The following is a 23,012-nucleotide window of genomic DNA, read 5'->3' as shown; positions in this document are numbered from 1 at the left end:
AGCTTATCTCAAGAATAATTAATGTTTTAAAGGTTTTCTGCACTATCTGTGCTATAATCCAGATGTCCGACAAGTAGTCGTGATACAGAACGCAATAACAGAATGATTCAATTCTTTGTCTGCCAGTAAACAACTCAAATGTAATATTCCTCTACAAACTATGCTGATAATTTAGCATTTACAATCAGGAGACAACATTTGCCACCATATGTGTTCTACCAGTCCAAAGGGAAATAATGTCATTAGTGAAATTAATGACTTACTCTCTTTCAAAAAGAAATCTATTTTTATCTTTGCAATTCTAAAACACTTTATTTGCATAAATCAAAACCCTCCTTGGAGGTTTGTGAAAGCAGCGCCAATGTGTAGAGCAACAGCTAACTTACCTTATTTGAACAGGAATATTTGCTCTGGGAAAGGGTGCTATAAATGAACACAGAGGAAGTTCTGCACAAAGAGCGGCTCAGACGGACTTAGAGGAAGCTGAGGCTTGCAAAGGAAGGAGCGAGTTACACCAAGTATAGCAGGTATAAAAGTAGTAGAAACACAAAGGTAACTGGATCTATTTCACCTCCTGTTAGTGTTATTACGCTTTAATAAATGTACATTCATCCTAAAGCTTTTCTGCCTTTGAAATGTGGCTGTTCCAATGTTCCGATAAATAAGACTGCTGCAAATTTAATACCATCCAGTGGAGACGCACTCCGTTGAGATTGTTTTCTTCCATATAAGAGGCATTTAAAAGAGGGAGGGGGTATGGACAGAACTCCCAGAGAGGGACAGGCCTTAAGATGGAGGTCTTCCTCCCAGGACGTGACAGTCTGTTGGCTGGAGGATGTTCAGGAAGGCCTTGGCAGCCCAACAAAGACAGCCCTTCAGCTGCAGGGTGTAGTTTTTCAGGCCCCAGCATCCCCTTTGGCAGCAGCACAGAGAGCGCTGGCGTGCACAGGCCCCCGACCCGAGAGACGGGAAAGTAAGGCCCGTTCTTTTATTTACTCAGGCTGCTGCTGAGGCCTGGGCATTTCTTGTCTGGGTGAAGAAGGGGAAAAAAACAACTCTCTCTCTCTCTCCTTTCCTCCCGAGGGTCTCCTGAGGAATATCACTCTTTCATCTGCAGTTGTTCACACACTTGTTTCGGCCATTGGCTTGCATCTGTGTATTCCATGTGTACACGTTCCTGTGCACATGTGTCGTTTCCGAGTCTGCTGTGTGTGTGTGTGTGTGTGTGTGTGTGTGTGTGTGTGAGAGAGAGAGAGGGAGGGAGGGAGAGAGTGATCCAGCCTCGATGCAGAAGGAAAAACTTGGGTGTCATTATTTAAGGTAACTGCATCATGTGCGATGTAAATGTGACTCCTTCAAACAAGTGCTTTTTAAACTTTAAACATGCCTCTAAATGAGTGTTTCTGTCTGAGGGTTTGTCTTTGCTTCGTCACGTTATTATTAACATCAGTAAAAACACAAATCTAATCAAAAGAAAGAACGTAGCGGCGTCGATCAAGTCGGTCAGTCGTTGGCGATGTAGCCGAGCGTCAGATTCATTTCGATATTAACGATAACGCCCTGATAATGATCAAAACGCTCTCTTACGACATGCAGCTTCGCAGAAAGCTCATATCAAGACGGCCATTTATCCATCCACAGATGTGAAGCAGTGTGTGTCAGTCTGCCCCCACAGATCTGAGTTTGTGTGTGTGTGCTATTGGATTAAAGGCGTTAGATAAATAATATACATCAAGTGGAAAAATGGTGGGGCCGTTTCTGACAGTAATGGCTCAAGGCAAAGGCATCTTCATTTAAGAGCGTAGAATTTAATTTAGCCTTGTAGACAAAGCCATTCATTTGTTTGTTTTACACTATTGTCTCTAAGCCATTGTTTGACTGTAAGGCATGTGTTGGGGTCATTCTTCTTGCGCTGTCTTCTCCTGCTGTACCCTGGGAGGCAGTTTGAGAGAGGGCAGATCCACCCCCTCTGTAGAGGAGGGCATAGCACTGAGTCACCCATCCTCCCTCAAAGCAGAGAAAACACGGAGACTCGGTATGAGAAATAAAACAAGTAAATCAAGGAAGGTTCGCTCCTTGACTGAGATGTGTGTGTGCCGAGTGGGCGCCTTGCCAGGGGTGGGAGGTTTCCGGGAGGGCCACGGTGTGGAGGTGGGCTCTCAGTGTGCCGCTTTCAGCAGTTTGGAGGGGCAAGGGAATGGCCTCCGACCCCATCTGTTTCCTGAAGATAGGCCCTGATGGGGGTAAGTGCTCAGAGAGGGCATGATATCCTGACAAAGGGCAGATCTCCCAGCAAAAACAACAGAAAGGGGAGAGAGAGAAGCTCAAATTTGTCAGCTAGACGGGAGTACAGTGGTTAGATCCTGGAAAGAGCTCGTGCTTTTCCTTCACCCCTCTCATAAATCTCTGCTGTTTCCTCTTGTTTTTCCCATCCCAAGTTTTGGCCCTTTGACACAGTTTTCTGTTTTTTTTCTTAAGCGGTTGGGGTTACGTTGTTTTATTTAGGTAAGGAAGTTCGCAGCACTTAGGAATCGGCAGCGGGAAGAGATGGTCTGTAACCTTCTGAACTTGTGGAAAGAGGTGTTCCGTGTTTTCCATTCACAACACCGCGGTCTGCACCAGGGCACTGGAATGTGGACAAGGATGGTGTTTGAAGGATGCATTAATGTTATTATTGAACAAAGGGCGTTCTTTGTCCATTCCCTGCACCTGCTTGTCCTTCAGCGAGACGTTGAAGGGCTGTGTTGTCTTCCTCTCCAACTTCCTGCTCCCTTCTTTGCTTCCCTTGCATCAGCACACATTCATTCATCCATTGTCAGCTGCCTCGCAGCTTATTGCAGCCACACTGTAATAATAATGAATATTCTATAATCTGCTGTCCGTTGAATAATGTTTTCAAATGCCTGTGTTTCATGAAAATCATCTATTTGTCAGTCTACGCTTCCTAAAGGCTACGCATGGCTGTGGTCTAAATTGCACATTTAATCTTCTCTTTCAGTCCCGAGGACAATTTTTCCCTTTTTTCCTCCCTCCCATGTTTTAAGGTCACTTGAAGGGCTGTTGTTTTTCAAAAAGTGTTCTTGTAGTTGTTCAGGAATAATAGAAGTATTGTAATTTACCTCATGCCAAGCGTACGTCTTAAACTACACAAATTGTCGTGCGTTGGCTTTAAATGTCAGAGAGATTGAGTCACAGTGGGCTAAGCCATTACGTGGCCCCATACAAGGTTAATTGTAGCAAAAGTATTTCCACTCATTTTCTTCCCTAATTACACTTAAGATTGTATATTTAAATGTAACGTTTCTGATGGCACCGGAGGAGAGTTTTCGCTCTAAAATATGCTTAAAGTTACAAAGTCTTCTCATTTCGCCCACCTAAGAATTACTTTGACAGATGCCACCAGCTCCACCATAAATGTTCTGTTCATACAGATGGGTCCTCAGGTACTGTACATCTGTCCTTCATGCATCTCTGTTTCCTTTCTTGTCTTCCTGTCCAGATGGTGCTGATCTTGAGGATGACCCATCATGTTCTTGGCCAGCTTCTTCTCCCTCCAGCAAGGATCAGACTTCTCCAGGACACTGCGAGGATTATGATTTCGGGGAGGAGGAAGGGGGCCCTGGCTTGCCGTACCCGTGTCAGTTTTGCGACAAGTCCTTCAGCCGCTTGAGCTTCCTCAAGCGTCACGAGCAGAGCCACGGAGACAAACTCCCCTTCAGCTGCACCTTCTGCAGCCGCCTGTTTAAGCACAAGCGCAGCCGAGATCGACACGTGAAGCTACACACCGGCGATAAGAAGTACCACTGTGGGGAGTGTGACTCTGCCTTCTCCCGCAGCGATCACCTCAAAATCCACATGAAAACGCACGCCTCGAACAAACCCCACAAGTGCCCCGTGTGCCGGCGAGGATTCCTCTCCTCCAGTTCTCTCCATGGCCACATGCAAGTACACGAAAGGGGCAAAGACGGTAGCGCTTCCAGCCTCTCCAGAGCCGACGAATGGAAACTGAAAGAAACGCGCAAATGCAGCCGTTGCGAGGAGGGTTTTGACGTCCCAGAAGACCTCCAAAGACATATTGCGGAGTGCCACCCGGAATGCTCTCCTTCTGAGGATGGAGGTTTGGGAGCCACCCTCCAGTGCATCTACTGCCACGAGCCCTTCAGCGACGAGGGCACCCTGCTGACTCACATCGACCAGGCCCACAGCCGAGACAAGAAGGGCCACACCTGTGCTATCTGCTCTGAGCACTTTCTGTCTGTCGAGGACCTGTATGCTCATATGGATATTCACCAGCTCCCTGAATCGAGTAACCACAGCAACAGCCCTTCTTTGTTGACTGTGGGCTACACTTCTGTCTCTAGCACCACTCCTGACTCTAATCTCTCTGTTGATAGCTCCACAATGGTGGAGACAGCACCGCCTGTGCCGAAGACGAGGGGGAGAAGAAAGAGAGCCGCTCAGAATGCTTCAGACATCGGGGGACGTTCGTCTAAGCAGCCGAAAATCTCCTACAGTTGCATCTATTGCAACAAGCAAGTGTTCTCCAGTTTGGCTGTCCTTCAGATCCACCTGCGGACCATGCACCTGGACAAGCCGGAGCAGGCTCATACTTGCCAGTATTGTTTGGAGGTTCTGCCTTCTTTGCTAAATCTGAACGAACACCTTAAGCAGGTGCACAATGCGGAAGATCACGCTGCCCTTCTGGCCAGCCTGCCCGACGCCCTCCTTCAATGTAACTTCTGCCCCGAGGTATTGAGCGACCTCAACGCCCTGCAGGAGCACATCCGCTGCTCCCATGGGTTCCCCAGCCCTGTGGCCAAGGAGAGTAATGCCTTCTTCTGCCCCCAGTGCTTCATGGGCTTTCTGACAGAGACCACCTTAGAGGAGCACGTTCGCCAGACTCACTGCGACGGGGGGAGCCTACGCTTTGATTCTCCATTGGCGGTAACTCCCAAGGAGTCAATAGTAGAGGTGTACTCCTGCTCGTACTGCACCAATTCCCCCATATTCAACAGTGTTTTAAAGCTAAACAAGCACATCAAGGAGAATCACAAAAACATCCCGCTGGCGCTCAACTACATCAACAATGGGAAGAAGTCCCTGCGCACCCTCAGCCCCTCTTCTCCGATATCTGTGGATCAAACGGCTATGCTGAAGCAAAGCAGCTCACGCAACGTCAGCGAGTTCATTTGTAACCAGTGCGGAGCAAAGTATACCAACTTGGATCTTTTCCAGACCCACCTAAAAACTCACCTGGATAGTCTACAGCCTCAGCTCACCTGCCCGCAGTGCAACAAAGAGTTCCCCAACCAGGAGTCCCTGCTGAAGCACGTGACCATTCATTTCACGATTACCTCCACGTACTACATATGTGAGAGCTGTGACAAGCAGTTTACCTCCGTGGACGACCTCCAGAAGCATCTGCTCGACATGCACACCTTCGTGTTCTTTCGTTGCACCCTGTGCCAGGAGGTCTTCGACTCGAAGGTGTCCACCCAGCTTCACCTGGCCGTGAAGCACAGCAACGAGAAAAAGGTGTACCGCTGCACCTCCTGCAACTGGGACTTCAGACACGAGACCGACCTACAGCTGCACGTCAAACACAGCCACCTGGAAAACCAAGGCCGCGCCCATCGTTGCATTTTTTGCGGGGAGTCCTTTGGCACGGAGGTGGAGCTGCAGTGCCACATCACCACTCACAGTAAGAAGTACAACTGCCGCTTCTGTAGTAAGGCGTTCCACGCCATTGTGCTTCTGGAGAAGCACTTGAGGGAGAAACACTGTGTGTTCGATGGGAAGCCGCCGAATTGCGGCGCCAACGGCTCCACGATGGGGAGCGTTGGGGACGGCCACCCTAAGGAAGACGCTGAGCTACAAGGTCTTATGTCCAATAGCCACGGTCCGGGGGCAGTCGGAGGATCCGTGCTGGAGTCCCAGAACAGCCACGACGGCAGCGAAGAGGAAGTGGACACTGCGGAGCCGATGTTTGGCTGCGACATCTGCGGGGCCTCTTACACCATGGAGTCGCTCCTCACCAACCACCAGCTGAGGGACCATAACATACGCCCCGGTGAGAGCGCCATGGTCAAGAGGAAAGCTGAAATGATCAAGGGCAATCACAAGTGCAATGTCTGCTCCCGCACCTTTTTCTCCGAGGCTGGGCTGAGAGAACATATGCAAACCCACCTCGGGCCTGTCAAACACTATATGTGTCCCATCTGTGGCGAGAGGTTCCCTTCGTTGTTAACTCTCACTGAGCACAAGGTCACCCATAGCAAGAGCCTGGACACGGGCAGCTGCCGCATTTGCAAGATGCCACTGCAATGTGAAGAGGACTTTCTGGAGCACTGCCAAATGCACCCCGATCTGAGAAACTCCCTCACCGGCTTCCGCTGCGTGGTGTGCATGCAGACCGTCACCTCCACGTTAGAACTCAAGATCCACGGTACCTTCCACATGCAAAAGACGGGAATGTCAGCCAACCAACCCATGGGCCGTGGGGGCATCAACTGTCAGAACCAGCAGCAGCACCACATCCAAAAAACCTTTAAATGCGCCTCCTGTCTCAAAGACTTCCGGTCCAAACAAGACCTGGTGAAGCTGGACATCAACGGTCTGCCTTACGGACTCTGCGCCTCCTGCGTGGCGGCGGCCGGCTCCAAGAGCTCCAGCCCGACGATAAACGGAGGCAAGCAGCAGCAGCAGGGCGGAGCCACCACCCCCGCGGTGGCCCCCGGCGCCTGGGTCCAGGGGGAGAGTCTGAGCCCCGGAGAGGGGAAAGGCAAAGCCGTTTCTTCATCCTCCTCGTCATCGTCCACGTCCTCCACATCCGCCGCCAAGACGCGCTGCTCCAGCTGCAATGTCAAGTTCGAGAGCGAAGCCGAGCTGCACAACCACGTTCAAACGGTGCACCGGGAGCAGGCCGTGGACAGCAACAGCGGGCAGCTCAAGACCCCCCAGGTCTCCCCCATGCCCAGAGCCAGTCCCTCTCAAACCGAAGAGGTAGAGCGACCCCTTGTATTCCCGATCGTGTTGACACAATGTGAGTGAGGAATGTTTGACTGCATTCATGGTTCTTCTTGTCCTTTCACAGAAGAAGACGTACCAGTGCATCAAGTGTCAGATGGTGTTCTACAGCGAGTGGGACATCCAGGTTCATGTGGCCAACCACATGCTGGGTAGGAAAGAACTCATCACGATGTATCTCGCATGACTGTAGCAAAGTCACAAACGCTGTATGTGTTTACGTTTTGTTTGTTTTTTTGGGTGGGGGGGGGGGTCCCTTTTTTCTGATACACCCAAGATAGATTTTTTTTTTAAAAACTGAGCATGCCGTGAGGTTGCACTGTTGCCTTAAGGTGTGTGGTATATTTTTAAAATATATATATTTAAGGACTAATTTTACTCTATATTCTCAATGCACACACAAAAAAAAGAGTCACGCCCTTTGTTTCAACTGTGTGGTTTATGTAATCAAATATTTGACCCTGTCTCATTCAGGCTCACACGTATCTGGATCACATCACCAAATAGGTTAAATTATTTTAATATTTTGACCATCAGCTGCATCCCGCTCCCCAGTTGTGTGTATTTACAGACCCATCACGTCCATTGCCATGCATGTGAATGGTATATATCCTCATATGTTAGCTCTGCATGCCTGTGGAACAGACTTTCTCCACTTGAAATTACTGTGTGTGAAAGTAGTTTGAGGTGGTTGAAATATCCACGTCCCCTTAAATTAACCCAGGAACCTAAATGAATCCAAATTGACCTTTTCGAACACCCCCCCCCCCCCCCCCCCCCCACACACACACACACACACGTTGCTCCTGTACATGATTTCATTTACCTGTTTGTGTTTCAGTCACTGAGATCCGAATACGATATTTATTAAAGCGCATTAATCCGCTGTACTTAGTTGCTTGCATTAAAAGAAAAGAAAAGAAACCTGAAATATAAAAGTGATATTTAATCAAGTACATTTAGACGACAAAATGGCAAAACGTTTCCTTTGAAACGAAGGAAAGAGTGTTGGAGCAAAACTCCCCACCACTCTCTAGTCTGCCATTAGTATTCCAGCAGAATAATTTGGAGGGAACCAGACAATTGGAAAACAGGTTTTCTCGCCTGCAGTAAGACGTCTGAATTCCGGTCTCACGTTCCTTTATTCATTCATTTATTCAGCTTGTTTGGCGCCTCTTTCATTACACTGCATTATCTGTTGTCTTCAGTGGGAGAGAAAATCATTGATCTGGAACCAGACCACCTCTCTGTTTGGGACACGCTTCTAGGCGCAGGTGAATTTAAACACGGTGGGCAATTCTATCAGGACCGGTGGGCAATTCTATCAGGGGCCCACTGTTTGTGCATAAACAATCAGGAGCATGTGATTTGTGATTTTGATGCTTTGGTGTATTTGCAAAGGAGAGAGAATACTGCAAGTGTGTAGGTGTGTGTTTTGTATTCATCTCTGCGATCTGCTCACCCACTATTCTACTGGGGGCGCCTAATACAGTACCATGCCAGCATTAGTCCTTTCTCTCGCAAAGGCAGGCACGGAGCACACTGGGAGGGTAGAAAACAAACCCCCCTACTGGTTATTTTATGTCTGTCAGCCTCACAAGCGCACAGCTCCCCCATAATAGTGGAATCCAGACAGCTTAAGATAACAGGAGGATAGGTGATTGGGTTATTGTCTGATATCTTATTTCTCTGATATGCCATCGCTTTATATTCCGAATGATCAAGAGGGGGTTCTGTCAGACGTATCTGTTTTGTGATTTCTATAAAGCGGAGAAAAACAAAACTCCTAATGAAAAATTGTTCGAAAGTTATCTTGGAAGCACTCCACAAAGAGAGGGGGGAAATATGAAAGCACGAAACGGGAGAGTGCACGGATAAACACTCGCCACAGGCCTGGCTTGTTCTAATATTTATTGGGAGGTATATGGCAGTGTTTAATCACATTTATACAGTACATGTAAATTTAGAGTGGAGTAAATCCTGGCTCGTACTGGAAAGCTAATTTGGTGGTGGGGGGGGGTTGGATACTAATTTTGAAAAAGCTCTAAATATCTTGTATATTGAGAAAGGGGCAGTTTCTCCTTTTAATGGCCATCTGCACAGGAGAGGAGAAACAGGGGGCCGGGGTCATCTCCGCTCAGCTGTCAGCGTTATTAGCGTAGGTAATGGAGCAGACGCTGGATTCATAGGGGTGTTGTTTTCATCCGTGCCCTGCTCCGTGGTGTCAGTTCACACTGATAACTCTATATATAGTGATGCGCCGTGACATAATCATAGTGCGAAGCGTATGGAAGGACGGAACCCGAGCCCGTCTCCGCGTTAGCTGCTTTTGGAACACAATCGTCTGTGCGCTCCGCCCTCGGAGATCCTCCTCTGTGCAGATGAAGACGTTGTAGCTCGGACTCGGAGCGCGGGGCCGGCGTGTCGCTGGCGCGCCGCAGCCGAGCCGGTGAACGGCCCTGCGTGCTTTAAGATGGAGGCCGTAGCCTGCTAGGGCCCAGATGGATCAGTACACATTTGCTGTACAGCTGGTCGCTCTGTTTGGGGACCTGGTGTGATACTCCTATGGAGAAAAAAATGATATCGCCACCATCCAAGGAGCAATTTAATAGCAGGCCAGAAGACAGCTGGCCACTCTTTAGTTTAGAGTTTTTTTGGCATGGCTCACTTACAGAATTGAGGGTGTCCGATTTTTCTCCAGAGACGCACAGATTTATACAGCTTTCAGCTGCTGCAGTCACTACCAAACCTTTTCCTTCTATTCGTCTTCAGACGGGAAAACAAATGTGAGCGTCAGTCGAACCTGGCGTCCTGTTTTTTAAATCGCAGCGCTTTCACAAAGTTGTCATTTTTCTAAGAGGGCCTTTGAAGGTCTTTCATTGACACAAAAGACTGTTTGGTTTTATCAGCATGCCATCATGCCACCCCATTGCTTCACTTTGACCCCACTGTAAACTATGACATTTGGAGCCTCGCGGGGGGCGTATTTGGCCCATTTATCGCACTGTTTCAAATGTCCCTGTGTGGATTTCCAGAATACTAACATGGTTTGAAGCAACGGCTCTGCCTTATAGCATTTTGAAAGGTGTTTTTTTTAAATCTGCTTTCAGCCCACTCCCCATTTACCCCCGTCCGTTCCGAACCGCCACTGCCAAGGTGGCGGCGCTCGGAAGGACAGTTGTAAATAAACAAAACCAAAACCACATCTCGGCAGAGTGGTTTTTGGGGGTCACCTCCACAGAATTTTTTTGGGCCGGTGACAGCACGAAGCTCAAAGCCAAGTCAGGGAGGAGCCCTCTGTCACAGACAGGAGCCAGTGGCCTGGTCGGCCCGGGCGGAGGGAGGGGGGCGCTGGAGGGGTGGAAGGGTTCGGGGGCGGAGAGGGAAAGGCACATTTGCTGTACAGCTGGCCGCTCTGTGTGAAGCAGGCACTGTGGGCCCTTACAGAGAGGAGAGCGGGAGCGAGGCCTTTAGCTCCCTAGTTCCTCCTCCTCCTCTTGTCTCCTTCCCCCCTCACTCTGTCCGTCGTGTTCCCTCACTATCTCTCCCTCACACCTTCACATTAACAGCTCTCTTCCCTCTTTTTGCGGCCGGTCCTGGAACAGAAAGGCCGCACATTCCACACGTAACAATCCTTACTCATCTCCGATCGACTGACGATGTTGCCTGAGCTGCTGGGCCCTCCTTCCTAGAGCACACGCACGTGTCATCTGCACACAAACGCAGCCAAACACTCCTCGTTTGACTCCTCGGGGGCTCGAATAGTCAGACTTCTGAGATGAAGAAGAGGACGGAGCAGCCGTGGAAACAAAGGAATCACATGTGCTCTATACTGAGCCTGATATCTGCCTGCTTTTATTAATTGGTGATTAATAACGCCTCTCTGTTCATTAGTGCAGTCACCCCCGCGCAGCCATGTGTGTTGCTGCTAATATGCAATTATGCACACCTTCCTGCGCGTTACATTATACCTGACTAATGTGCTGTCCATGATGAGAATAGGAAACAGAGTAAGGATTGGAAAAAAGTTCTCCTAGTGGTGGTGGTGGGGGCGGGTTCCTCCAAATACCTGAATGTAACCAGGAGACTGGATTAAAAGTTTTACAGCATTGCAGAGACTATTTTGCTCATCCTGGTGTTTTTGTTGTAAAGCAAAGGTAATTGACATCACCATGGGGATGCTCTGTTGCCGGGCCAGACAAGCTCAGTCTGATGTGGTCCTTATCTATCGATTTTCCTGACATTTCCCCACACTTCACAGACTAGGCCAACATGTGAGAAAATATCGGATGCTCTCAGTTCATACGGAGCGCTTGTACAAACTCTTGGCGAGCGGCCGCTGCCTCTCGCTGCATCGCAATCATGGGCGGTTTGGTGTCGGCGTGGCGAGCTCAGGTAAATTCCTCCTCCCAGTGATTGGTGTTCATCTTTTATGAGACAGCCTGCTTTTTCCAAAACATCATCAATGCTATTCCACTTCGTTAAAGGCCTCCCTTGATTGCTTGGCTAACCGGAGTAAAGGTGGGTGCTTCCGCCTATATTTTATTGATGTACAGCAGGGATGTCTTCTTTAGAGTGTTAATGCCAACCCTTGTTCTGAGGAGAAGCCCATAAATACTGGATGATCAGAATTAACCTCTGCCTCGCTCCGCCTCCCCATGGGGTCTGAGATGTCACCAAGGCCGTAGGTGCATGCGCACCCCTGGCCTGATGGGGTTGCTTAGCACTCCAGCTGGAGGGGAGGGTGGTATGGGAGGAGCGCAAACAGACAGTCCTGCTTTAGTAAAGGTCAGAGCTGCAACCTACACTCCTCATATGCCACTTGGGGCCTGGTGGGACCTGGGTTCCAAGCATGCCTAGAGATACTGGCTGGAAGGGAGAGTGAACCGGAGCACTCCTGGCAAACTGCTGTGCTTTTAGTAGTTGTCACCACCAGTGGCGGTGTGAAGGATCTGATCTAACTTTGTGTAGTGGTCCTTAGTTGGTGTGCTTTTGGCACGACACGTGCGCTGGGGCAGCAGCGGCTGCACACAGCTCGGACAGAGTTCCAATGGTGTTGCTAAGTGCACTCTCGCAGGCAGCGGGAGGCGTGTTTTAAGATTACACACTGCATAACCCACAAAGTTTCAGCCCTCTTGATGGAGCACAGTGGTGGATTTCCAAAGCAATGAATGAGTATCCTCGTGGAACTTTGGCTGCGTGAATGGCAGACAGGAGAGGAAAGGGGAGGGAGATAGGTTTCTGAAAGGCCCCCCAGCGTCAAAGCCTTAATAATCATGTGAGCAGTGCTGGACTTCATTACCCTCCTGTTCAACAGGCCGAGTGCCAGCCTGGATTGCTGGCTGGCTGTGGCAAGGTCAACGGCGGAGGAAAAACCAGTTACTGTGTTACTCTGGAGCGGAATGGAGAGGGGCGGCCATCTGTCAGCTCGGGCCTGCCATACCCGCGGAGCAAATGGACACGGGCGGCCAGAGGAGAGGCCACAGACACCCATAGAGCTAAACCCAGTGAGCATAACACTGAGGCACGGGCACGGACCGAGCCAAAGCGACGGGCCTTGATACCACTAAAACACATATACACGGCGCACGTTGCGGAGAAGATAAGGCTAACTCCGAGAAATTTGGCAGCCGGTTTTGTGTGTTTATGCCTGTTTGTTTTTAGTGTCAGCGCACTGTTGGGCCCCCACTGTTTTAAGTCCAGATGGCAAACCATTTGATAAAAAGTTGATAAAAGTTTTGCTCGGCTTGCCAACGTTAAATGTTTGAATCATAGCCTCGCTTTATGGAGACAAAATCCTGGTGGTGTGGACGCCACATTTGAGGTGTCGGCGGGGACAGCGGGTGTGGCGGCAGCAACATGTTCTCCTCCTCGTGGTCAAACGGACAATAGCAGAGTTTGTGTTTGTGTTGGAACGTCACGTCCCCTCAGATCCGACTTGTTTGAGTGTTTTCACCTTCACCATCTGAGCCACATCATCCCTCTCTGCGAGGACCTTTACGATGCCCTCTGGCCAAAGTGGAAGAACCCTGTGGAATGTTCCAACGCTCTCTAATAGGTTTCAGGTGCTTTGGGCCACTGGCCAACCCCCCCCCATCAACACCCCATCCTGCGTGTCTCGTGTGATAGGACTCAACAGTCCAAACACCCTCCTTTCTGCCCTGAAGGAGGGCACAGACACAAAATGGACCCCAGATTACTGTAGAACTGGAACGCATTGACGCAGAAGTGTTGCTGAGAATTTAAAATTTTGTTTGCATCTTTACGATCCTGCAACTCAGCACAGCTTAAGTTCCTTCTTGTTTTCTTCCTGAGCCGAAAACACCCCCCCCCCCCCCAGCCTTGAGCATCAGTGTGCTCCGGAAAACTGGGAGATGGTCCTGGGCGATTCCCTCCCACATTAATGGAAATCACACAGGAAGTCCCTGGATGAAAGCTTTATTAGTTATTAAGGTTTAATGTTGATATCGGTGCTTATATGTTTACTGGAGTGCACGCGGCTGCTGATGTGGAATTGTCAGAGAGGTGCAGATTTAGACAGGAATTAGTGCACACCCAGGATTTAATTAAGGGGATCTATTTCTATCTTGTTAGAAAGAGATAATGTGAGCATGGTACGCATCACAGATTGCTATATTAAATGTTGTTTCTTGTTATGGAATTATATCCGCTCGAGTAGTTTAGCTTATATACGCGACGCACCGCAGGAATAATGACCCGATCCCTCATATAAGCTTTCACACTACAAGCCTAAAAGACTTTTTCTTAATTAATGTGTGTCATATGCTTCATTCAGGTAGAGTTTAAAGTGCCGTCGCAGCAATGAAACATCTGCGACAGCCGTCGGAGCTAAAACAGCCACGTTTACGTCTTTTTTTTCCCGTTTCCAGCCTGATGGCGGAGCGTGAACGCCGGAGCGGCGTCGCCTCTCCATTTGTCCCATCACCACCCAGAGACGCAAACCTTAAGCCACCCGCTCTCTGATTAATCTTTAACATTTATAATTACTAATTAAGTTAGTGAGAGATTTTTAATGTAGCGCTCCTGCGACGGGGAGCGGGGAGGACAACAGATCATTAGCTTCAATAATGAACGTGGATGAGGCCGATAATGGCCTCTGATAGGTGAACACTGACAGAGTGAATACATTAAAGCAGGCCCGTATGTGAAAGGAGGACTTCATACGAGGTGATAAGATGGCGAAACATTATACTTTCACTTGTGTGTATTACCCCCCCCCACACACACACACACACACACACACCTAAACCTACAGCAGCTTCGGGTGCAGGTTGTATTTAATCCTCCACTGAATTTTTGGCCTCCTCGATGTGTACGACGTCCCCCATTATTACATTATTACACTTGTGTTTGCATTTTCCTGGTGGCTGTAAGTTGCTGCCCATTAAAAAAAAAAAAAAGTCATTTCATCCTTTTACTTTAATTTCTTTTTAACATTAACGACAATACCACTCTGGCATGTTCCCACTTTGGGGAAGGTGCTTATGCCATAATGATTATTATCATTAAGACGATATTAATGTGCTTAGTGTTTGCGACCCAGCTGCTCATCATGGCCTGAGCTGCCTGCTGGGGAGGGGAAGCGATCTGCTGCCAAAAAACGGACGGCCACCGCCCACCTGTCCAGAGGTTTCAGGGTCAGTGGAGGTCACCCCCACCTGCCTCCCTGCCCTCTGCCGAACGAGGGGAAAGATGGCTGGGCCGTCGACCTGGAGGGGAGTAATTAGGTCGTGCAGAAGGAAGTCCAAAACATTTCCGAACACATTCCGTGTTTACAATATCGACATGCGTTGATCCATTGTGTGAAGGAAAGCGGATTCCTTCTAATTGTTCACTGGGTTTTAGAAATGCATTCAAACTTTTGATGGGTTACCATTCAATCATCGGGAGATCTTCAGCTTCACGTGTCCGTGTCCGTGTGGGCGACGCTGCAGCAGCTCTTTCAAATTGTGGCTTCATTAGAACCTGGAAGAGGAACCAACGGTACATCAAATCAAACCAATCGGTGCAGCAGACCCACATAATCAATCACAATCTTTATCCAATATGCTACATTCTGAAACTAGCAAGCTGGTTGGAAGAAAAGTCAATTACCCCCCCGTTTACAGAGATATTATGCTGTTCTGAGGTTGTCGCCATGCAAACATGATATTTGTGTGTATTAAACATGGGCAGAGGGTTTGATGCACCATATGTGGAATTACCAAATGAACTATTAATGGTTTTTGCTGTCAAACCTACACATGTTACACTGTGGGCTGCCCCATCTGACGTTCCTATTTAATGTTTCATCTCTATATGGCTCCGCTCCCTATATCAAATTAATTCTCGCTTTCATTCTACACACGTTCTACTTTCTCACCCCACATATCCCAGAATAAATTTAGCCAGAATGCAAACAGGAACAGGGCTAAAGACACGCCCACTCACAGACGACCACCTTAAGCGTGATGTATACATTCTTCAGCCTGTTTTCCTTTTCTCTCCTGCTCCACGCTTTTCACCTCGGTGCACCGCGCAATCAGAGCGCCCCGCACACAAGGACGCCGAGGCGCCGGCACGAGCACGAGCGTAAGGCAGCCCGGTTGGTGGGGGCCGCGGCTGCAGCTCTTGTGCGCAGTCCCAGAGTGGCTCCCGGGGCTCGGCTGCCAGTTGTTTGCCAGCGTCTCCGGGTGGAATTCATTCAAATTAAAGCGGTGGAATGAGGCCCGAGTCCCAGAATGCCTCGTCCCTCTCCTTCATCAGCATTCCGCCGATGAGAGTAATTAAAGCAGAAATTAATTCTGCTGTAAGCAGAGGAGCCACAGAATAACTGATATTAGAGGCTGGATGATGAATGCTTGGCATCAAGGGAGGTCTCCTGGGAGGAAGGGGGATTCACAGATCTCTTTCTTTCTCTCTTTCTCTCTCTCTTTCTTTGGTTTGTGTTGTCTACATTTGTCTTTACCTTGCTCTGCTCGCTCTCCTGCCCCCTCTTCCTCTTCCCATTTCTTCTACTCCTGCTCCTACAGCTCTCCCCCCACACTGCCTCCGTGTGGAGCCAAAGCTATAGGTTTCCATCCCCACGTTAAGCCCGACTGCTCGGTATCAGTATTTTCTCATTCCGTCAGAAGTGGCTCTTTCATTTTCAATCAACAGGCGCGCGTTCGAGGGCACTGATGCTGCAAATGTTAACTCTGTCTTTTAAGTGTCAAGACAAATATAATTGTCAGGATCCAAGTAACTGTATAATCATGGAACTGGTGTGCAAACACACCGGTTCGGAGAGGAACGCTCTCATTCGGAAGACAAACTCTCTCTCTTTCACAGCCTTGGTTTGAGATTGAACCTTGAAGCTCTCCAGATGATGTGATATTCTACCCAGGATGATTCAATGATCCCCCGCGTCCCCTGGCGCTTTATTTTTGGAATAGCACATCTTTAGCAAGTGCAGTCACAAGACTGAAAGACAAACAAGTGAACTCATGAAAGGCTGGGTGGATGAGGCTGCGTGTGTGAGGCTCAGCGAGCCCAGCTCTTCCTCTCCTGGAATCAAATGAAATTGGACAAAGGTTAGCTCTACGGGGTTTTATGCTAATGTGATATACGATGCTGCCATGGAATTTGCCAATGTATGTCTTAGCTCTGTCTGACTCCAAGGAAGGAGGGAATGGTAATTACGCTGACCTCTGCCCCTCCCTCTCTTATTCTGCCCTCTGGGTAAAAAGCCTGAGGAGGTAATAAACAATAGATAGATTTGTCTTGTTTGTATCGCAGCAGCCGCACTTTTAATAACACGGGAGACCGGCCACGGTTTTCAAAATAATGCATGTGGAGATTTGCAGGTAGGTGCGCTGCATTTTTAATTGTTTGGTGCAAGAATAGCTCGATTAGACGTAAATGAACGCCAGCTCAACCTCAGTGTTAGCGAGTGCGATTAAGAATTTAGCAGGCCGCCGTGGAGTCGAAACGCAGAATAAATGATTAGAAACCAAATGCTGAGGATACAGACTTCAGACGGCGGCTGAACCGGCCCTGAACCTGTCGGCGGGGTCTGATCGGGCCACTCCGCAGCCTCGGTTGGCCAGATTTTAGCTGGCTTGGAGTCAAAAGACAGCAAATTCACCGAGTAGTTTAATTTTACCAACATGCTATCTTTCAGAATGACACGTCGTGGATTCTGGAAAATGCAATGTTTTCACGAGACCTTCGCCACACAAGGATTCTTTGGTCGCTTCTGCTTTCCATTCTTTTTCTATTCCTTCTTTTTGAGAGACGAAATGAAGCATGAAGCAGGAATAGTAATACAGCAAAGGCAGTGCCCTTAAATTATTCAGCCTAGGCTCTTTTTATAGAGACATGGCGTACCTATGGACCTTAAAAGCTTTGTACTTAGTGTCTCTGTACAGTGGATCATGTTGCTGACGCGTCTCACCATTAAGGTGCCGTTAATAAATTCGAAGTCGCATCTCGACGTCTGCCGTCCTGGAGACGACAGCGGCGTCGTTTGTTTGTCCACTTTCTTTTGCCACACCAATAAAGATGCACTCAAAATAAAAGCCTCGGTGTAAAGATGACCTTAAAGGCAATGACACTCTTTCCCATAACATTGTCCTGTCCAATAGTCCAGAACTCCCCAAGAGGCCTTGCAGCAAGTCTAGGAGGAACCAAATGAGAGAGAAATCGATTACTTCCCTCTCTCCACTGTCTCTGCCCTGGCTGAATTACTGAAACAAGATGCTGCACTTAGAGGAGAAGTCTTTGGAGAGGCAGAGGGAGTAAAAAAAACGAGGTGGGTGAGAGAGAAACACTTTTAGGGACATGGGTGCCATTTAGACTAGAGCCCTCTACTCCCAGAAAGCCACTAAAAGCAAGGCAGGCTGGTCCTGTCCCTGTCTGGGCGGTGGCCAGCCTCCTGTGGTTGGGTGAAAAGATACCATGACCTCCGCTTTAAGGTCAAACATTGTCAAGGATATTAATTCTGAAGTCAGATCGCAACATTAACAAGCACGTGAAACCCTGTTGTACCACTGAACCCCCAGCGTAGCGTTCCCAACACACCCGTTCCAGACCACTTGGACCCAGTCTGGGGTTGTTTTTGACATTTCCTAATGCTGCTTAGCATCCATGTCAGGTTTTATTGTCTGAACTTTGAAGATGAAAATGAATCCGCTCGTTTGGTAGACGGAACGTGGCGCTTAAGGGACCCAATCCCTGTAAGTGCCATTAAGTGAAAATTGCCGTTCACATATTCCACTGGTTTGATTAATTACGCTCTCATGTGCTTTCATAAAGGCCCGATGAAATATTGGGAGCAAACTGCGTCGCGTTCCCGTATCCTGTTATGTAAAAGCAGTTTAATTATTGACACATGTTTTGCCACCTGGCGGGGGGAAGGATGGGTGAGCATGAATAGAACTCATACAATGGATGTTATGGGCGGGTGGATGTAGCACCTTATGTGCCACGTGCGCTCTCACACGTCACCCAAGTCTTGGCGCCATCCTTGTCTCGCCTCAGGTTTTCCCACTGAATCGGCGTAACGAAGACCGTGACCACGCCGTTAAATCCCGTTTAACTTCGGGAGACGGCAGCTGCTCTTTGAAGGGTCTTTTTTTGAATAAATATGTTTGAGGGGACGTTTAGTGAAGGCTACGCCGCGTCTCTCGAGGGGATTGGCTCTGTGTGAGATCTTAAGATAGCTCTTTACTGATCTGAGTGCAGCCTCAGAGGTCGCTTAGTTACTGACAGTGTTACTTTGAACCAAGTTAGCGCGACGAGGACAGCTCGGTGTTTTTTCTGAAAACAGCGCCCCCTACTGTCAGAGAGAACGAGTAGCAACCGTGTCGCGGGGCAGCGCTTCCCTTCTGCTCCAGCCAATAGTACTTAGGCTCCACTTAATTCCGTATTCTATGGTGTATGTGGAGGTATTAGCTCATCAAACCCTCCTACTGTCACATGAACTCACTGCTGTCCCTCAGCTCTATACGAACAGCAGGGCTCTGATACTTAGCCCCAAGCTGTTCCAGTTTGCCCAAAACGATCACGCCTGGCCTCGCGCTCTCTACCTGATCTAGTTGACTGGGCTGCGTAAGTTAGGTAGGCAGTCCCTGTCTCCATCCCCCCGTCCTCCTTTCCAATCTGCACTTGGACCTGGGCTCAGGCTGCACCTTTTGTGTTCCGTGGGGAGAGGGTGGCCAGATGGAGGAATTTGATTAACCAGCAGTGGAAGACCAAATGTTCAATTGGATACAGAACCAGTTGGAAGGCGGGAGGGAGGGAGGGAGGGAGGGAGCGAGGGATGAGGCAGGGTAGAGGGAAAAATGTAAAATGGCTGGTCGTGTGCGCCGGCCAACACTTTCCAAAGGGGAGCCCAAGCAGACACTGAGGTGTAGTAATGCAGAAGCCTTTTTCCAAGTACCAGCTGGGCCTTTTAGGAGCCTCTATCCCCACAGCAGACACACGGCAGCCCCTGAGCAGCTTGACTTTACCATATGTGGAACTTTTTTATGCTCCACCTGGTTTCCCCAGGGGACTCGTGCCGCTGGGATGCTGGAGGCAGGTGAATTGCTCTTAATGCAAGGCACTGAATCACTGGGCCAACAACATGAGGGAAGTGCCTGGGGAGGGGAAATGGATCTGCAGAAAGACTGGCACGGACTGGCGCACCTTGGAAGGAGCGGTGGGGTGCAATGTGTCACGGCGCACCTCTAATATCTGCACTTATTTCTTATGTAACCTTATGTTTGATTCAGTGCACTGCCTTTAAAAACGCAGCTCCGTCCATTTGCAAGCTGAATGCAGCTTCCCTGTTTGGAGCGCCCGACTCTATTCCTGCCTCCCACATTTTACTTTTAGCAGTTCCATTCATGTTTTTTTCATATAAGACCATAAATATAGATATTGCTTTTGCAGCACTGTTAGTAAGTATGAATTCTTCTCAGTCATGATAAATAGGGAGGCGTGAGCTCATGTTTTTAGTCCTGATGCAACACAGACGACTGGCAGAATCATCGCCGAGGTTCAGGTACGACTCTCATACCAGCCTTTAGAATCTACGTGTAGTTTAGCGTTTAGCATTTTTAGCATTTGCTGCCCTGCTGCATATTGATAACAAACTAATCCATAACGGCTTCTCCATGCGTACCCAGATTTTGTCTGGTCTTTCGTACACGGCCTGTCCTTTTAATTAAGAGCGTTTTGCTAATTGAGGATGAATTTGTGACGCTCCAACTCTGACCCAGCATATGTGTACATACATTATTGACGTGTGTCGGGTGGCATTTGTATTTATTGAGGCGCCCCTCTAGAGAGGCGGCTCTCACGTCAGACAGGCGGCGCTCAATCAAGCCTCTTTAATTAACAGTTCGGGAGTAAGAACACGTTGATGATAAAGTCGTTTGGAAGACGACCTCATATTTACAGTCCAAATGTAAATCCGGACCAAGAGAGTGGATGTCGAGTATCGGTAACGGTAGCAACCGCTAGCTGTGGTTCGTGGGCCAATTCCGCCCAGTCGGGTGGAGGCGATTTCCCCAGTATAGCAGCCGTGTGGTCATTCCAGCCCACACCTGCCTCTCCGAGTCGGTGGCACGAAGCCAGAGGTCAGGGGTCACCACAGGGGGCTGTCAAGGTCAAAGGTTTATCACCCTCCGAGGGGTCCCGAAGCCATCACTCAGACAGTAGACACGAGCTGCCCAGTTGTTTTCCTTCCCCCACTTTTTCTAATCCTTCCAAATGGCTCAGGTGAAATTCCTGACAGCAGCAAGTGAACCGGACTGTGGGGTGCGGATCTCTAAGCCATCAGTCGGAGATTTCACTTTGAAAAGATTCCCCTTCACTCGCTGCCCTTTCCACCAATCCCACGGCCGGCAAAAGTCCAGGCCCGACGAGCAGCTGCCCTCTGACCCTGCCAGTGGTTGTTGGTTTATCGACGGAGCTGTTTGAGCTCAGGCAGCAGGACTTGGTCGGCTCTTTAGCCAAGACAGCCGGAGAGGGGGAACTTGGTAGCCCAGGACGAGGCTGGAGCTACCGCTGGCTGCCGTGGTGCTGCGGAGGTCTGTCACACTTATTCAGAGTTGAGAAATAGCCAATTTCAACAGGAAAAGGGGGGGGGGGGGCATTCCTGCAAAGTCGGTCCCATTAAGCAGGCAGAAATTCCTCATTGACCCTGTTTGTGCAGCTGTGCCCTCTGATCACATTACCCCCAAATCTTTCACGACATTCGCACACAACAACTATCTTCCTGCTCCAGGATGGGTCTTGAAATCACGGGCGGGGGGGGGGAAGGTAAAGAGACATGAGGGGGCACCTAACCCAGGGTTTCTGCTACCAAGGGCAGTAATTGTGCCAAAGCCACAGTGCTTCCATGGGTCATAGGAGGGGGCTTGATGTGAGGGGTACGTGGGATCTGGGGGGGGGCACATCCTCAGAGATGCACTAACCGTCACACTGTAGCACCAACTCTGACAGACCACAGGGAATGGACCCGCCGTATTGAGCCTGTCAGCTGTTCCAACAGTGCAGAGCGATTGCGGAGCCCTCCACTGGGACTGTATTACTGAAGGCTTTTCTTCTCTGCCTCCGTTTTATTTTTTTGGGGCGGGGAGGGCAAAGTTGTGAGTGAGTATGTGTGTGAGAGGGGGTGTTGAGGGGTATAATTGAGAGCACAGAGGGAGCCTCGTCTCTCCATCTTATGATTTGGAGGTGAAGACAAGCGCCCTCGGGGGCCCCCTGTCAGAGCTTTTGGGCGCACACAGTGCAGACTTCAATAAAAACACACAAAAAGAATTCCCCCACAAGGGCGCCTGGCTGAATTGCTGACGCCAATGTAAAAGATTCCGCTTTCTGTGAATCATTTAGTACGCAACCCTGAGCTCTGCTCAACGTGACAATGGGAGGAACACCTCCCCTACCTCACCCCCGGCCTCCTTAGCATGAAAAAATAAACCCCCCAAATTGCAACAATACAAGAGAATGCTGATGTTTTTTCACACATATTATTTCACACATCGATCACCGCTCCTCCATCTTCTGTTCCCCCCTCCCACCCCGACTCCTCTTTTCTTTCCTCCTCTCACTATATTCCTGTCATGACAAATGTCAAACACAGTCCGTTAGGAGTGTAGGGTGGTTTTTTTTATTTTTTTTCCCCGTCTTTCTTTTTGGCAACCGAGCGGAATGTGTGCTGGGACAAGACTGCTGCGGAAGCATCACATTGGAGCACCAGCATCAGAAATCTCTGTGAAAGTAACAGAAATGTTTGAAGGTGTTGTCACAAGCTCACAGGTTCCAACTGTTTGTGTGCACCTGAGGGAAATAGTGCCTTCTCACCCCTTTCGTCTCCACCCTCCCTGTTGTTGTTTTAAACTTATTTCTCTGTTTAGTTGTTATCACTTTTTATTGTAGTTAAGAACTCAGCTTGGTCGTTTTTTTTTTGTTTTTTTTGGTGCTGGTGGGAGGGGGGGGGTGTTGACAGAGGGGGTCGGTGTTGTACTTGGAGTTAAAATTAGAGGAGTCGCTTTTCCGTGCGACTCGGAGACATGTCATCTTCCAGGAGCGACGGGGAGTCTGTCAGTCACAGCCATGGTGTGTTTTAATCATCTCTGTCCCACTTGGAGATGTGCTGACGGTTAGAGTGAGGGTTCCCTCCCCTGGACAATACCACCGCGCTACAATCTCACACGCTCTGATGTCAGACGTAGCAACCAGTTAGGAAATATGAGACGTTTCTTCCTCAAGTTAACGCCACAAATTCAATGGGGGAATCGGGCGACGTCTGGTGAGTTTGAAGACGTACCACGAGTGCGTTTGAAGGGTTTTGTGATCTTTCAAACGTGTGTGACAGTTGGAAGGAGATTGGCAACAAAATAGCTGGAGTTTGTCACTATAATGAGAGGAAGAGGCTGATAGAATAATCAAAACCTAAGACATCTTTGAAGCTTAATGAACGAGGGCTCCCCCCTAGCGAGCAGTAATAATAGTGT

At 49.0% G+C, this 23,012-nt stretch overlaps 1 protein-coding gene and 1 long non-coding RNA gene across 7 annotated transcripts in view; one reads left to right on the top strand and one right to left on the bottom strand.

Annotated features, from left to right (window-relative positions):
- LOC101070252 (zinc finger protein 521) overlaps positions 1-23,012 on the top strand; it is a 78,407-nt gene that overhangs the window by 31,116 nt on the left and 24,279 nt on the right. For 4 of the 6 annotated variants that reach the window (XM_029830985.1, XM_029830981.1, XM_029830984.1 and 1 more), the window contains 3 exons: positions 3,500-7,002; positions 7,094-7,178; positions 8,235-8,300. In XM_029830985.1, the coding sequence (XP_029686845.1) occupies positions 3,500-7,002; positions 7,094-7,178; positions 8,235-8,300 (3,654 nt within the window). Of the gene's footprint in view, positions 1-3,499; positions 7,003-7,093; positions 7,179-7,500; positions 7,534-8,234; positions 8,301-23,012 lie in introns of all 6 variants that reach the window. The other 2 variants (XM_029830982.1, XM_029830983.1) reach the window with 2 other exon arrangements.
- LOC115247940 (uncharacterized) lies at positions 13,973-16,149 on the bottom strand. Its single transcript, XR_003886994.1, has 3 exons — positions 15,488-16,149; positions 14,921-15,012; positions 13,973-14,756 (listed from the first exon to the last, which is right to left on the bottom strand). It is a non-coding gene; the product is annotated as an uncharacterized lncRNA (long non-coding RNA).

This window comes from Takifugu rubripes, chromosome 22, assembly GCF_901000725.2.
Source record: "Takifugu rubripes chromosome 22, fTakRub1.2, whole genome shotgun sequence".
In the NCBI taxonomy this organism is placed as follows: domain Eukaryota; kingdom Metazoa; phylum Chordata; class Actinopteri; order Tetraodontiformes; family Tetraodontidae; genus Takifugu; species Takifugu rubripes.
The sequence above is the reverse complement of the archived record's forward strand: the minus strand, read 5'-3'. Positions and strand labels throughout refer to the sequence as shown.